Source organism: Mastacembelus armatus, chromosome 19 (genome assembly GCF_900324485.2).
Source record: "Mastacembelus armatus chromosome 19, fMasArm1.2, whole genome shotgun sequence".
NCBI lineage: Eukaryota > Metazoa > Chordata > Actinopteri > Synbranchiformes > Mastacembelidae > Mastacembelus > Mastacembelus armatus.
In genome coordinates, this window is record NC_046651.1 from 16,718,111 (window position 1) to 16,733,232 (window position 15,122).

Consider the following 15,122-nt stretch of genomic DNA (forward strand, 5'->3'; position numbering starts at 1 on the left):
AGAGGTGTCTTATTTTGAAATATGTACTTATACTTTAACGTTAATGATTATCCAACTTTGACAAGTGGAAATGTCTGACATGCAGAACATGCATCAGACTGTGTGGACATGCACAGGTACAACTGATCACAAACTGATTGCTCCCTTGCATTAGGCCAACATGTTGTAATCAGATGTTATTTGTTACACCTGTGTTTGACAAGTCAGCGTCTATTTCTATATTTACCTGTGCAGATCAATGAATATTGATCCTCATTGAAAACTCACTAGAATAAAGCCATGTTAAAATGAAAGCTTATAAATAGGTGTGAGGCCCTAATGAGTGGAACTGCACCGTGGTTTGTTGCTGAACTCTCATAACAACAGCAGCCACGCTGAAGGGAGGAGGAAGTTAAAGCCAGCGAGCCTGAAAAACACGTTTGGCCAAGCGCACAATCCAGTCGGCTTTTCTCTGCGCAGCTCAGGAGCCACCGCAGCATTCCTGTTCGCATTCCCGGCTCTGGCTCTTCTTTTAGTTGTTTTTATTCGAGTCGCTGCAGCAGAACACCGGGGTCCGGGTCTGGGATGGATGCCGCTGCTGAGAGAGACGCTCCGGTGAGCCGCTTGGAGAGGAGCAACCACACGGCGTTCATAGACAAAAACACACTGTATGTCTGGGGAGGCTACCAGGTAGGAAACAACGGTGTGTAACTATAGTCGACCTGTGCAGGTAAATCACCAGGTGACGACATAAACAGCTTTTGCAATGGAGACTTTTTCCATTGCTTCTTTGTCTGGGGGCTTGTCTGCTTCACTTAATCCTCCTGTGCTTTTATTTTCACTACTTTAACATGTCTGTGTATTAGTTGCTGTTATTGGGAACAGCTGACCAACACTAATGCTGTCTGACAACAGCCTTTAAATAAAGAAGGTTCTTTGGGGAACTACATTATAGTGAGAGGTGTGTTTTGTCTACCCTCATATAAATGAGGTGGGCAGAAATGCTGCAGACTCCTCTGTGTAACAAAACAGTTTGCCAGTAACTGCAGCCTTAAAAACAGCCACAAAATTAAATCAGTGTTTCACTGAACCAGTTTAATTTACAACTGAACATTGTAACCTACAGTTTAATATCATCCCTGCTGTGCAATGTCTGCTTGGATAAAACGTGGACCTGAAAACCTGCAGAAACACGGAAAAACACCCTGAGGGACCCCTGAGCATGAGCACGAACATGTTTCATCAAGAAAACAATTTTCATACTCTTCCTTGTAGCATCCTGATTGTTGCAGCAGCTGTAGGACACATCAACAGCTTGTACAGGACCAGAAAATGTCCAACTATACATATGAACAGGAGCATTATGGTCTGGTTTCAGTGCCTGTGGACAGTTATGGACCTGAAAATGCTGCCACAGGTTTTTGGTGGCTTTGTTCAGAAGATAAGGGTACCACCAGTACACTGTGTTTTCATACATGCCTTTATCGCCTCTGTTTCCACACAGGTGGTTGCTGGAGAGGATGTCATGTTGCCCGGTGATGAGATATGGCTCTGTGATTTAGACAGCGGGACATGGTAAGATAGTCTATCAGCTGAGATGAACAGTGTGTCATCTTGACATTTAAGCTATGTATTTAGATTTAAAAGTCCAAATAGTGCAAACACAATGCTATGACTACACAGATTTAATAAAGAACAAAGACTGAAATAATGACTTTTTTCCAGAATAATGATCAGTTCAGCTGACCTGAAGCCTCCTCACCAGGCTTGAGTTGACATTAAAATGTGTGTTTGACAAGCTGTCACCTCCCTTTTACTTTTGTGTGTTTGATTGACAGGCAGAGGAGAGAAATCACTGGAGACATCCCCCCAGACCTATCAGGCTTCTGTGGCTCTCATGTTAATGACACACTCTACATCTTTGGAGGGTGCGACCCCACTGGGTACAGCAATGAGGTGAAAGCAGCTGAACCCCAGGTTTTAATTTTAGAGTGGAGCAGCATTTTTCCTGAAAGATAAAATCCATGTGCGGGGGGGGAGTTATTGCTGTTCTGCAGGTGTTTCCAAAATCCTCAAAGGCTCTTGTAACAAGCAGGAAAACAATGTTTTAGCCAGTTCAAACTGAAACGTTTTAGCATCTACTGAAGCTATTTCATTGTAATATTTAAATTTTTCTGAACCTCACACGGTCACATGACCTGATGACATTTCTGTTTGTAGATGTTCAGCGTTGACCTCACAGAGCAGTGTTACACATGGAAGAAAGTGACGGGCACCAAAGGAACGACGCCGTCGCCGCGTAACAAACACACCTGCTGGGTGCACAGAGACAGGTCAGTGCTACCTGTGGGAGTCACAGCCACAAAACTGCTGGAGCAGCACATTCAAAGAGCTGCTGTTCACACAACACAGGTTTTTCACACTGCTGAACTGGTCATTCTGTGTTTTTTAACTAAACATCCACAAACGTAGCTTAAAAACGAAGGAAGTAACCACCTCTCTGTGTGTCTGTTGCATTTGTTCTATCATGTCTGTTTTCATGTAGTTTCATGTATGAATTAATAGTCCTGTTGGTTTCTCGTTGCAGATTAATCTACTTTGGTGGGTATGGATGTAAAACCATTGGGGAGGTACAAAACACATCCTCGTCAAGCTTTATCTTGGAAGAGATGTCCTGGGTAAATATGGAGAGTGACAATTAAGCCAAATGGCATAAACAAATGTTAATACACCAACAGGCACGTATATACTGTAACTATACAAACTAACATGTACTCGCATGTATACAATTTAAAGTTAAATTTTAGTAGTCTCAGTATAGACCCTTGGGGCACTCCTAAGTTTCCCAAGGAAGGAGGGAAAACAAAACATGATTTTTTTGAACCTGAAAACATATTTTATGTAAATTTATGCTGTCTGATCACATTCCCATCTTCCCATTTAGACAACAATTGGAAACACCTTATTTAGGTGCTGGGGCTGGAACAATGAAGTCAATGTTTTTGACATACACACTCTGACATGGAGCATGCCAGAGACTAAAGTGAGTAAAACATTATTCATGTCTGCTGTGTAGCTTTGACTGTTGTTCTCATTGTTGCATTTAATTTTAGACAATAAAAATACAGTAGTTTGACTTTGACCATGTGAATTATGACATTTACATTTTATATATAAGATTGTACTTTGGTTGTTTTTCTGTTCAGGGTCCTGCACCTTCCCCCAGAGTCTGCCATGCCAGTGCTGTTCTGGGGAACAAAGGTTACATCTGTGGTGGAGTGGTGAGTTGGTTTTACTTTGCTGAGCAGTTTATGTACTTCAGTAGATGCTATAGCCAAAATTATGTGGGAACTCATGCTGATGTGTAGTTGTGGTGCTGCAGTGTTTTTATGGTTTTAGCTTAGTCCTTTTGCCCCCAGTTAGGAAAATCTTAATGCTTTATAATAGATATTTTAGACAAACAATAGTGTTCTCCAAACTTTGGTAACAGTTTGGGGAAGGCCCTTTCCTGTTTTAACATCCCTTTCCTGTTGTGACGTGACAATGCCCCTGTGCACAAAGTCAGATCTATTTAAAAATATAAAAAAGGGTTATTTGGGATTTGATGTTGAAGAATGTGTCTGATCTGCACAGAGCCCTGAAACAGAAGCAGCAGGTTAATGCAGATGGTTTTGTGAGGAATTGAGCAGCTGTGTGTGTACTTCTGGTTCTGTGTAAATTTGGTGTGTTTTCTATACACACTTGTATTACTGTTACTGATAACACTGGGTTAATTGCTTGCAGGAGGCCCATCTTCTCCTAAAATGGTGTTTTTGTGATTGTTTACAGGAGGCAGCAGAGTTGGACATGTTCTGCTTAGACCTGGAGACCTGGATGTGGACTCAACTGTAAAATAAATAAAATCACTATCACATACATAGGGAAACCTTTTTCTTCTAGCTGTTTACTGAATCCTGTTCCACTTTTCTGTTTATATTCTCTACCAGTGACCTCTCCCTGTCCTGTACACCCCTGGGGCGCTCTATGCACACCATGACGGCCGTATCAGATCATATGCTCTTCATATACGGAGGTCTTGGCATAGATGGATCCACTCTTAGTAAGTCCTGGCCACAACAATAAGTATCAAACTATTTCAAGTTTAAGTCTGCATGCTCCAGTTTGCACATTGCCCATTTCCCACTGCACGAGCAAGTCTCTGCCTCACTGATGTTTGGAGAAAACACACCATGTCAAAGGATCAAACCCTCCACACTGAAAGTGACTACAAACAATATGCTGTAGCTGCTTTGTGTTCTTGTGGCTGTTTTACCTGAATTTCACCTTGTAGTTCTAACGTTTCCATAAGTCCCACCTAACAGCCTGTGGCATCAGGGCCCTGTTCCACAGTCCATCCATGCTCTGCCTGATATTGTTGAAACACATGAAAAACATCTTGGCACCTATTTTATATTTGTCTTGGTGTGTCGAAGGTTGAAGGACATTTTTTAATTCAACCCTAAAAACATAGGGTACAAAGATATTAATGCTGAACTGGTTTAGCTCCTTGTGGTTTATTCTGCATCTTCTTTGTTCTAGATGACGCCTGGCAGTTTAACACACAAAAGAGAGAGTGGATCGAGATGACACATCCACACAAGGACAAGCCCAGGTAGTTTATTTGATAAATCAAATGGCAGAAAAACTACATATAAAACCTCACTAATCAGGTAATTACTGGATAGATCAGTGTGTGCTTTACCAGGCTCTTCATCCAAATCATCTTCCTCATCAGGGTCTGCCACACAGCGTGCCTGGGATGTGACAGTGATGTTGTTGTGTTTGGGGGAAGCAGCAAACTCTGCATCCTCATGGACTCGGTATGAGATGAGAAAACTTTTGCATCAGTTTCCACTTTCATGGGCAAATCTTTAAATATGTGAAATATTGTGAAGTATCATATTCTAATAGTCACCCTTAACAATTAGTCAGAGCTGTTATTTGAATGGTGTGTTTTTTATTCTTAAAGTAAATGTTGTGCAACAACTTTAAGTGTCTGTGCTGTTTTGATAAATGTTTCTCTTATCAGGTGGCTATTCTGAGGGCCCCATCACAACATCACTGCAGAGACATCCTCATCTTTCAGACCCAGCCGTACTCTCTCTTCAGGTAAAATGAGTCTTCTCCATTTATTTTTAATCTACAGTTTAACCCCAGATTATTTATGGTCAGAATCTATATTTTGTGTTTAGTGTAACATTGCCAGGACATTCAGACATGATGGAGCAGTTTTAGCTGAGATGTTTAAACACTAGTGACACTCCAGCTTCATGATAGATCAATGTGCTGGCTCTCATAAAACAGAGGACATGGTGTTATGCTAATAAGCTTTACCTTATGTATGGGCAGACCTCAGTCAGCATATGTTGGGGGTTTTAGCCCATTTGTCTTGTATGGGACGTGTCATGTTGTGAAGCACCTAGAAAAGCTGTGGTTTTCATTTCTCCAGATTGTGTGAGGACTTCTTAGGAAAAAACCCAGAGCTGTTTGAGAAGCAGATAAACTGGCTGCCATCAAAACTGAGGAGTATAGTCGACAAGAGAGTGGCGTTTTTCTCCAACATGAAGCCTGCCCTTACAGCTTGAACAGGATTGATTTTTAGAGTGAGCAGATCCTGAGCCTGTCATTTACTGTCGACTTTTTTTTTTTTTGTTGTTGTCGGGAATATGTGTTCATGTTATTAGACATGGTGCTAAAGATTTATTTTAACTTAAACAATTTGTAAATAAAGTCTTTGTCCTATTTTAAAGTACAATTTTACTCCATATTGTGATTTTGATATTGAATGTTTTTGAATAAAGGTATTGATGTTGTACATTAGTCTCTTGTCTATTTGCACATTGAAGATGAATCATATTAGAACAAGTACACTTTTTATAAAAAAAAAACACTTTAAATCAGCTTGAGTGATTTAATGGTTTGGTGTATGTTTACTGTTAACAAGCATCTGTTGCACAACACGAGGACATTATACACTGAACTGACACTTGAATGCATCTCTTGGTGTATGTCTAATTCCAGGGATGCACTGTTGAATGATGTGGGAAAAGGTCAATGTTACCTGAGAAAGCAAAAAATGTTTTAGTAAACTTTTGATCATTTAAATCCATGTATCTTCCATTGCAGATCTGTTTTGATGTTGGACACTGGGTAACAATAACTTCATTTTCTGCTTTTCACATTAAAATAGAAAGGGCTATTACATTTCTGGTCAAATAGTCAAACTTTGCAGAAGCCTGACTGTATGTGGCATCTCATGCTGGAACTGTGCCGCCTAATGTCTTTGTTTCACACAGGTCGGACATAGTTTGCAGGAAGCATGCCCCGCTGCCCTGTGCGCTGGTTGCAGCCAAACATCCACCCCTCGTCTATCGGCTCCACGTCTGAGATCAGATCTCCCTCCTGGAGCGAAACCTCATCTGCTTCTGCTGCCATGTAGCTGTAGATGGCCTGGTAACGCTTCTGTGTGCAAACCCACAGAGGAAAAACAAGCAGAGGTGCTCACACACATGCACTCACATGTAAAAGAATATAAAGAGTAGAGAGACCCCCAAACACTGACTTGCTTTGAATTGTTGACATACACAATGTACAGTAGCTTTGGAAAGTATTCCTTCACTTTTTGTGCACTTCTTAGATTTAACCAGATGAACAAATAAAATTGCCATTTTTGATCATTATTTCAAAATTTTCAACCATAATCACAAAGTAGAACCATATCTTTTAAATCTTCCATTTGTAAAACAACTCGTAGCTTTTGCTTTAATTTCAAAGCCGAGCACAAAACACAAATACATGGAAACATCAACTGGTTTGGTAGTTTTTCTTTTTGGCCTCGTAGTTTGTTATTAAAGGAATATGCCCATGTATTTGCTTACCCCTCCACTAGGTGGTGCTACAGCAGCTTGGTGCATTTGTCCAGCTGGCTGACTGAATCTTTCTGGGTTGGCTTGTTCTTCAGAGTCTGCACACACATATAATACAAAAGTATTTATACATAGCTATTATTCTATATGCATTTAGAGCTGCAAAAGCTATAACAGTTATTCAGTAGAGCGTGAGGTGTGTGTGAGGATGTGTCTCACCTTGCCTGTTTTCAGGAGGTGGTGCGTCACTTCGAAATTTGCTCTTCTCAAACTCTTCATGGTACTTTATCTGCAAACAGGCAACAACACACACACATGAGGGCGCTATACTCTCAAGTCTAACAGCTGACCCTGAACTCCCTCTGGGCGAAGCAGCTTCCACCATTTTAGGAGGTGTTAAGAGATGAGGGGTGGGGGGTATAGTATCTCAGTCACAGTGGGAACAGCTTAGTTGAGAGGAAACCTCTTTCTGTGTAACAGCTGAAGCCTTATAGAAAAATAACTAATATGTTAAAATAACATTTTACAGAAACAAAAAATGCTTTTAGAAACATATATGAAACAGATATGTCTTAAAAATAGTGAGATGCTCATGCAACCAGGGTGAAAATGAGCTGGACAGTCCAACAACAGGACAGAAGAGGAAACAGGATGTTGAATGAGAAAAAGAAGGTGCAGCCCCTTGTGTCCTCAGCAGACCTCAAATAAAGCAAACAGAAAGAGGACTCGATGGGAAAAGCGCCGGAGGAGAGAGACCAACTTAAAAACAGAAAAATATATTAAAAAAACTAATAAGGAGGGAGTGGTGAAAGGAAAAAGAGACCAAGCTGACAAAAACACAGAAAGACATAACTACCAGTGGAAAAATAAGTTGCTAGATTTTGACATGCAACCTATCAGCTGTTATTTCCTTTCTGCAACTGCTACTCTCATGAGAGAAAATAGTTTGTGTGTTTCAATGTGGTATGCATGTGTCTAGTTGTGTGTGTGTCTGTGTGCGCAGCACAGAGAGACGCTCACTTTGTGTCCACAGACTTTGACCATATAGGGCAGCTGCTGCTCAGTGGACGGGGAGAAATGTCTGAAATGTCTGTGTGTCTCTGCAGGATCGTACTCTGACATCCTTCACTGCTGCCGTGGTGTTTTGTGCTCATGTCTCTGCTTTATGTACTCTACCAGTTCACAAGTCTAAGATCCTGCTCTGACAAAGACTATTACTGTTAGAAAAGTGAAATGGCTTTTACTATATCAGTAGGGCTGCTTTTGCATCTGGCCATGCCATGTTTGTTTTAGTTGTTCATGGCAGATAAAAAAAAAAACCCTCTGCTCCCCATAATTTCTGAAGAGTAAAATGTTGTGAGAGCAAGATCTTTACCAGATGTTTAAATGTGAAGTGAGATTAAGAGTTTTGTTTGTTTTCTAAGAGCTAAAGACCAAGGCGTGCAGACTGAAGTGAGACATTTGGTAAACTTGTGGTACATAAAACCAAAACTAGATGCCACTAGAAATAGGAAAATATATATATTTTTTCTCTTTAAGATGTTTCACACTTACGTTACTGATCTGGTCTTGTGTCTTCTTCAGTCTCTGCAACTCTGGAGTGTCGGCCACCACGCTGAACCCTTTCCCCTTGTTCTTTTCAAACTCCTCTTTGTAAAGAGCCTGCAAAGTCACAATTTATTTAAAAAACAATACATAAGACAGGGCTCTTTTTTTAGGAATGTGTCAGTATTTTGGGAAAAACTTTCATTGACAAGAAGATCAATCAGCTGCTGGTTCTAGTGTTACGTTTACAGACACATGAGAATGTAGTTCCCATAATGTTGAACTAGTCCTTTAAGATTGCTGAAGAGTACTTTAAATTAAGACAAAAGGAGGAAAACAGATTAATTACAGATATAATCATTTAGATCATGAAGTTTCATATTTAGAAATCAAAGAAATCACCAGAAAGTTATAAAGTATCGCTGCTTTCAATGCAAACTGGCATCTGCTACAAGTTACTAAAACAAATGTGTTTGGAAAAAATTCCTTGTGTCCTGTATAGAATTCCCACTAGGATGGTGCTTTCCAGACTTTTTGCTTGTATATAAAGCAATGACTGTTTATTGTGCCTTCCTCCACTTAGACAGTTTTACTTTATTCATTTTTAGAAGCTTAGAGAGACAAAACCATATTATATCACTTCACAAAAACAAACATGAGATTAGAGAGGAAACTAAAAAATAGACATTTCTTATCTGTGGTTCTTGTTTTGCAGGTCGAGAGCAATTGCACTTAAAGGCTGCTGGGGTTGTGTGTCTGCCAGCAATAATAAACCTAACATATCCTGAATGTAGCGTTGGATCAAACCCACAATTTAACAAAGAAGTTCTCAGCTTTGTTGATGCACATGCAGACACACACATAAACACAGAGACTAGAAAGATGTCACATAGTAAAAGTTGTGTCCAAAACGTCCACGGTGTCTCTAAAAGGGAAGAAAAACGGATTCAATAATTGAGCGGAAACAAAACAAACAGTTTAAATTAAGATTTAGATTTTGATGCTCTGTGGTTTTTATGGTGAACCAGACGTACGTTACTGATCTGGTCTTGTCTCCTTCACTCTCTGCATCTCTAGAGTTTCGGCCACCACGCTAAAACCTTTCCCCTTGTTTTTTTCAAACTCTTCCCTATACAGCGCCTGAACATCCTTCATGCGTCAACATTTATCAAACTCATTATTCCCTGCTCATTTCTAATTGGACAGCTGCAACTACTGAGAGGTTGCACGCACACTTCTACTCAATCTGATTCATAAATATAAACACAGGCAAATTTCTTTGTAAGCGTAGCACTCATGGAAAGACCTGCAACATTAAATGAGACCAAATTGTTTATTTGAAAGTAAAGAGATCCCCACACACTGCACACACACACACACACACACACACACACACACACACACACACACACACAGACACTCGTGCCACACAAGTGAGTCACATTCTTGCTATGAGGAATATGCTGTTTCAGTGAGAGCTTCACTGCCGAGACTTTTATGGTTATAAACAATGAACTGACATGAGAGGAAAGGACAGAAAGAAAGAGACGGAGACAGAGAGAGGAGGAAACAGCTTTTGGTGTAAATTTGATCATGGTGGTAAAATAGTCATGGTTATGTGCAGGGTTATGTCTCACAATTGTTTAAAATGGTTTTAACCAAAAATGGAGCCTGGTTTATGTGGTTAGATCACATGGTTGGATCAAGCATTTAAAGTCAAACAGTTTAAGAAGATTTAACACTATTGCTGCTGTGTTTTCCGTCCTGTGGTTCATGAACATGCTTTGCATCTTTAAAGACTATAAAGTCACAGCTGGATCTTGCTACTTCCTGTGTGCAGATGGTTCTAAGGTTTCTGGATGGGTAAATGTCACTTGTGGTTCCCACCACATTTAAAACATGTGCTTAGATTTCTTTGTACATGTTAACACACCAACGGTTTGACTTTTTTTTAGGAAGTCTGACCACTCGCTTCAGAGGAGAAAACTGTTACCTGATGTCAGTATGTTAAATATGAAGTGGGAGATGGTTAGTTTAGCTTACCATAAAGACTGGAACAAAGAAAAAGTACCTATCAGCACCTGAAAGTCTCAGCAATGCACACATAGTCTCACATTTGTTTGTTTTTATCTCTGTTTCCTTTTTTCTTGTCTCCATGTTAAGCTAATTTCACTGTTTCTGTCACCTGGCAGTAACTAAATATTTATAGTGGCATCACTCGTCTTCTCACTGAATTCTCAGTGAATTCATAAAAGCTGCCAAAAAACAGTGTATTCTGTGAAGAAGTATTTATTTAGAGTGAAGACTATGACGTAACCAGGACCTTGTTTCTGGAAAGTCAAACTGCTGTTTAATTACTAAATACGACCTTTCTGGACCATAAGAAAATCCATTCCTTTCCATTGTTTTGAGGTTGGAAGCAGGAATCTGTAAGCAAATAAAATCAAAGCTATCTGCAGGTATGTGAGGGAATATGTTTTGGAACTGACCCTTTAATGATAGGAGCTGAGTTTGAGTCTTCATACACATTGACCCTGCTGGATCAATCAATCAGAGATCTTCATTTTCTGTCAGAAACACAGCAATTCAAAGTCTTGCTGAAAACCTGAGTTTTATCATTTCAGAACTTTTCTTAAACTTGCAAGAAAAACATTGAATGTAAATGTTAAGTGACAAGGTGATCTTTAAGTAAAATCTGAACTGTAAGGGAGTCTTTAATTTTGCGTGACTTGCAGGACTTATCCCTTTGACCAGGTTAAACTGCTGGCATGAGCAGTGTGAGGAGATTAGGGCTTAGAGTGGTAAAAGCAGATAGGGAGGCTGAGCTGAGCTGGAGTCACCAAAGCAACAAAAAAGGAAGAGAGATTTTAATGTTTATGAAAATACAGTCTAAGTTATGGCCACTTGGCACTCTTTGAAGAAACATGCACACTTTACACAGCTCCCATTTGGTCAAGTGGTTTAAGTTGAGTCTCAGATCTTTACACCAAGGTCAAACAAGTGTGCTCTCATTTTAGTATTTGGTCAAAGGGCTCATTTGATTTAATCAATGGATTCCAGTAATCGTGAGTGCAGGAGTGTGTCCTTGTTTCTGAGACAGAGAGAGAGGGATGATCCAGCGATGATTATGCAGAAAACATCAGGACACGTGAGAGAAAACAGAGTGAGAAGTAACGATGGTCTCACCTGGCTATTGAGCAGGCTCTGTTGTTTGAGACGCAGATTCTCAGGAGTGTCAGTCACTATAGTGAAGGAAGTTTTAGGGTAGTGCCTGCAAGAAAACCAAATATTTTATATTTAAGTATTATGATTATCTTCTGGCACATCTGACTTCTCTAGGATTATATGAATGAATGAGGTAGAATAAAGGTTCTCCTAAATTGAAACAGATCCATCTAATATCTCTTTGTATTGTCACTCATCATTCTATTATTATTCTCTTTATAAGACTGATCTGACTTTTTTAATTTAAGCATGCAAGTTTATTTATTTTCAAACTTGAGATGTGTTGCTGCCTTGTTTTTATTGAGGCTTCATTCATTGTTTTGTAATTAGTTTTGTTGGGGAAAAGGAAGTGGGAAATTAGAACAAATGACCTGAATTATTTGCTGCAGTTTGTTTTGCCTTTGTGAGTATTAACATGTGAGCAATGAAATCCTACAGATCTATAGGTAAATGAGAGGAAAGCCACAAAAGAGAAAAAAGCCCTGTTGTGTTGTCATCAAAGTGGCAGATTTACGGATATTTGCCAGAACTGGAATTGGTTGTGCTCAGTTTGGGACGACATGATTCATTCTGCCTGTTCACACTTCCCTTTTCCATCACCTCCACATACTGCAGCTTCCACTGCCATTCTGTGTGTCTCAACTGCTTTGTAATTGAATGTCTACCCATGTCATGACAAGTGAAGGTTTTCTTTGTGAAGAAGCGATGGAATCGCCCTAAAATGGCATCTTAAACCAGTTAAACCTTGGAAGAATTTAGACTTTCATTGCAAGAAAAATAATGCACGTTTCTGAGATGATACCTTCTTGGCTGGAGCCTGGATTTTTCTCCTGATACTAAATGATTACAACACAATTCAAAGTGTTTCCACACAGTTACTCTGAGGTTTGCCTGGACTGTTTGGTTATTTTACTCATCAGGGTGGTCAGTGTGGTGTGAACACTCACATACTGCAGTAAGGTTTCTTCTCAAATCCTTTGTAGTTTGTCATGCTCAGGGCCATCTTGCATACCTCACAGCTGAAACAACCTTTGTGCCAATACTATAGACAAAAAAGTAAAATGTTAACAAAACAGAGAAAAACGTTGTGGTGTCCTGCATTAAAATGTGAGGCAGCGCCTGCAGAAATCGTATTTAGTGTTGCTGATTCATGTACGAGCAGCTAGTTAGCAGCTTAAAACCGCCCTTCATGAGAGCACAGCTGTGCTGCTGGTCTGTTTCTCCCATCTCTGCACAGTTCAAACAGGATGTAGTTACAGTGCAAAATGACTCTGAGAGTGGATATTTTTTGTTTAGATACATAATATATTATTATATTTTGAATTTCCCCCATGGGGGATGAATAAAGTATGTATCTATCTACATTATAATGTGCATTGTCAGTAGCTGGGTTAGGGTTTGTGCCCACACTCCCCCAGGAACCTGTGTGCATTTGATCTGATTAAAGTCCAGCTTTGTTAATCAAGTTATGTTGTGTGTTGTTTCCACACACCAATTAAATTAACTCAAACTGTTCAGTAATCCAAATTTTGTCTTTATCTAATTATGGCGACATTATCATAGAGCAACAAGCTGATAGTGGCCCACAGGGTGAAGAGGCTTTATTTTTTTTTAACACCTACAGGTTTCTGGCCAGTGTTTTTAAACCAGATGTGAAGTTTCTTATGTGCGTGTGTGTTTCAGTTATGGTTTTGCATATGTATACACTAAATGTGTTTATATATGTGTCTGCAAAAAGTCACAAAATTTGCCCTAATGGTAAAACATCATAGAGAAGATACTAATGCACAGGGTGAGAAAAGTAGCTACAACATTGTGGTTAAAATTAGATACTGCATGTACCGTTACAACAATAACTAGCCTTGCAATACAGTTGCTTAGACGAAAAAAAAAAACATTAGGTCTGACCACATTCGAAACTGTTTAACTATTTTAATCAGAAAGTCATCTGAGCTTTTTGCAGCACTGAAGCAGAAAATGAATTTGGATTAAAATAATTTAAAAAGAAGAAAAGATATGTAGCTGGCTAAATATTTGCATATACTATGCCTAGGTGTCTTTTAGAATATTATGTTGGTTAGTAAAAACGGTTAGACTGATATCACCTACCTTATCAAGGCAATTTATTTTTTCTGTGGGGTAAACAGGTTTGTTGCATCTTCCACAGGGCGGATTCATGATGGCGCAGAGATTCCTCTAAAGCACTGAAGGAAAACCTGTCGGATGCAGTGAAAACCTTTTCAGGGGTAAAGTGTCGTCCTCCTCCTCGGCTCCAGGCATTTCATTTATTATAAGGACTGGACCTCAAGGCGAGGAGGAGTCAAGCGTGCAGCACCAAGCCGTTACGGTGCCTTCATAACAGTCGGAAATAGGACTTTCTACGTTTTTTGTTTTTTGTGTACGGTTAACAAGTTACCTGGCGTGTGTAACAATAACATGAAGATTATATACATGTCAAAGAGGCTTGGAGATGTTGGTAAAGCGCTGTGGTGTCACTGTCATTCACACTTTAAATTCTCATTTTCATTCACTGTCAATTTAATTGATTCTGAATCAAAATGCTATCAAAACTATATTTTATGTCAATTTTGATTGTCTCTTAGGGTTTTCATAGTGTAAAAGAAAATGTTGTAAACCCACAAAAATAAAAACAACTGTACTGAGTTGTGGTTACACACCCCACTTGATATTTGTAAAGTACGGGTTTCTCTTAAGTACCTGAAGGCAGCATCAAATGCATTAACGGTAATAGCCTTAAAAGGAGATAAATAAAACACCATAATGTAATAATGCTTGTAACACGTTAACCACCAACTCGAAATAATAAAGTAAAACATGAAAACAAATTAAATGACAAAATTATTCATGTTGATAATAAACAGCAAGATTTCTAAATTTTGCACAGCTCCATTGTGTCTAGTTGGCGCCCTCTGCCTGACAATACGATAAATGACAAAAGTGTCCGACATTTTATTTTTACCGTGAACGTCAGCGAAATGCCAGTTTATAGTCTAGACTATATACGTTATGTGCGAATAAACATAATACTTATAAGCATGTACAAACCAATAAAGTATTATGGTTAAATACACACCACCTAGTTAAGGCTACAGATCGGGGGTATAGCTCAGTGGTAGAGCATTTGACTGCAGATCAAGAGGTCCCCGGTTCAAATCCGGGTGCCCCCTTGTTTTCTTGCCACCTTGATTTTCTGTCCTTTATTCATTTATACCCAGAACATATATATTATTTATAAACGAATGTGTTTCTCTCTATGTATATATATCAATGCACACACTGAAATCTACAGTTCACGCTAAAACAAGACCCACCTGTTAAGTTATACCAGACTGGAAGCGGGATGTGTCTTTGTATCATCACGATTTCTATATAAGTAACTATTTAAATGATTTATTACTCCCATTTAGAAATATTACATTACTAACGGCAGCATCACTTGGACTATTC

General features: G+C 39.3%; 2 protein-coding genes and 1 non-coding gene across 4 annotated transcripts; 2 read left to right on the forward strand and 1 right to left on the reverse strand.

Annotated features, from left to right (window-relative positions):
- Window positions 1-379: 379 nt before the first annotated feature.
- LOC113135672 (kelch domain-containing protein 1-like) lies at window positions 380-5,637 on the forward strand. Of its 2 annotated transcripts, XM_026315878.1 has the most exons (13): window positions 380-669; window positions 1,484-1,554; window positions 1,818-1,935; window positions 2,200-2,312; window positions 2,567-2,657; window positions 2,924-3,022; window positions 3,186-3,260; window positions 3,808-3,866; window positions 3,966-4,078; window positions 4,558-4,630; window positions 4,754-4,838; window positions 5,048-5,127; window positions 5,468-5,637. In XM_026315878.1, the coding sequence occupies exons 1-13, from the start codon at window positions 565-567 to the stop codon at window positions 5,601-5,603; spliced, it is 1,218 nt and encodes a 405-aa protein (XP_026171663.1). In that variant the 5' UTR covers window positions 380-564; the 3' UTR covers window positions 5,604-5,637. The 2 variants fall into 2 exon arrangements, with proteins under 2 accessions (XP_026171663.1, XP_026171662.1); XM_026315877.1 differs by lacking the exon at window positions 380-669 and having other exon boundaries at window positions 1,331-1,554.
- A 570-nt stretch (window positions 5,638-6,207) lies between these two features.
- On the reverse strand, window positions 6,208-13,947 carry LOC113136019 (LIM and SH3 domain protein 1-like). The gene is made up of 7 exons (XM_026316458.1): window positions 13,764-13,947; window positions 12,602-12,696; window positions 11,616-11,700; window positions 8,439-8,546; window positions 7,104-7,173; window positions 6,897-6,982; window positions 6,208-6,480 (listed from the first exon to the last, which is right to left on the reverse strand). Exons 1-7 carry the CDS (start codon window positions 13,830-13,832, stop codon window positions 6,307-6,309), a joined length of 687 nt encoding a protein of 228 aa, XP_026172243.1. The 5' UTR covers window positions 13,833-13,947; the 3' UTR covers window positions 6,208-6,306.
- An 823-nt stretch (window positions 13,948-14,770) lies between these two features.
- Window positions 14,771-14,842, forward strand: trnac-gca (transfer RNA cysteine (anticodon GCA)). Its single transcript has one exon. It is a non-coding gene; the product is annotated as a tRNA-Cys (tRNA).
- Window positions 14,843-15,122: the final 280 nt, after the last annotated feature.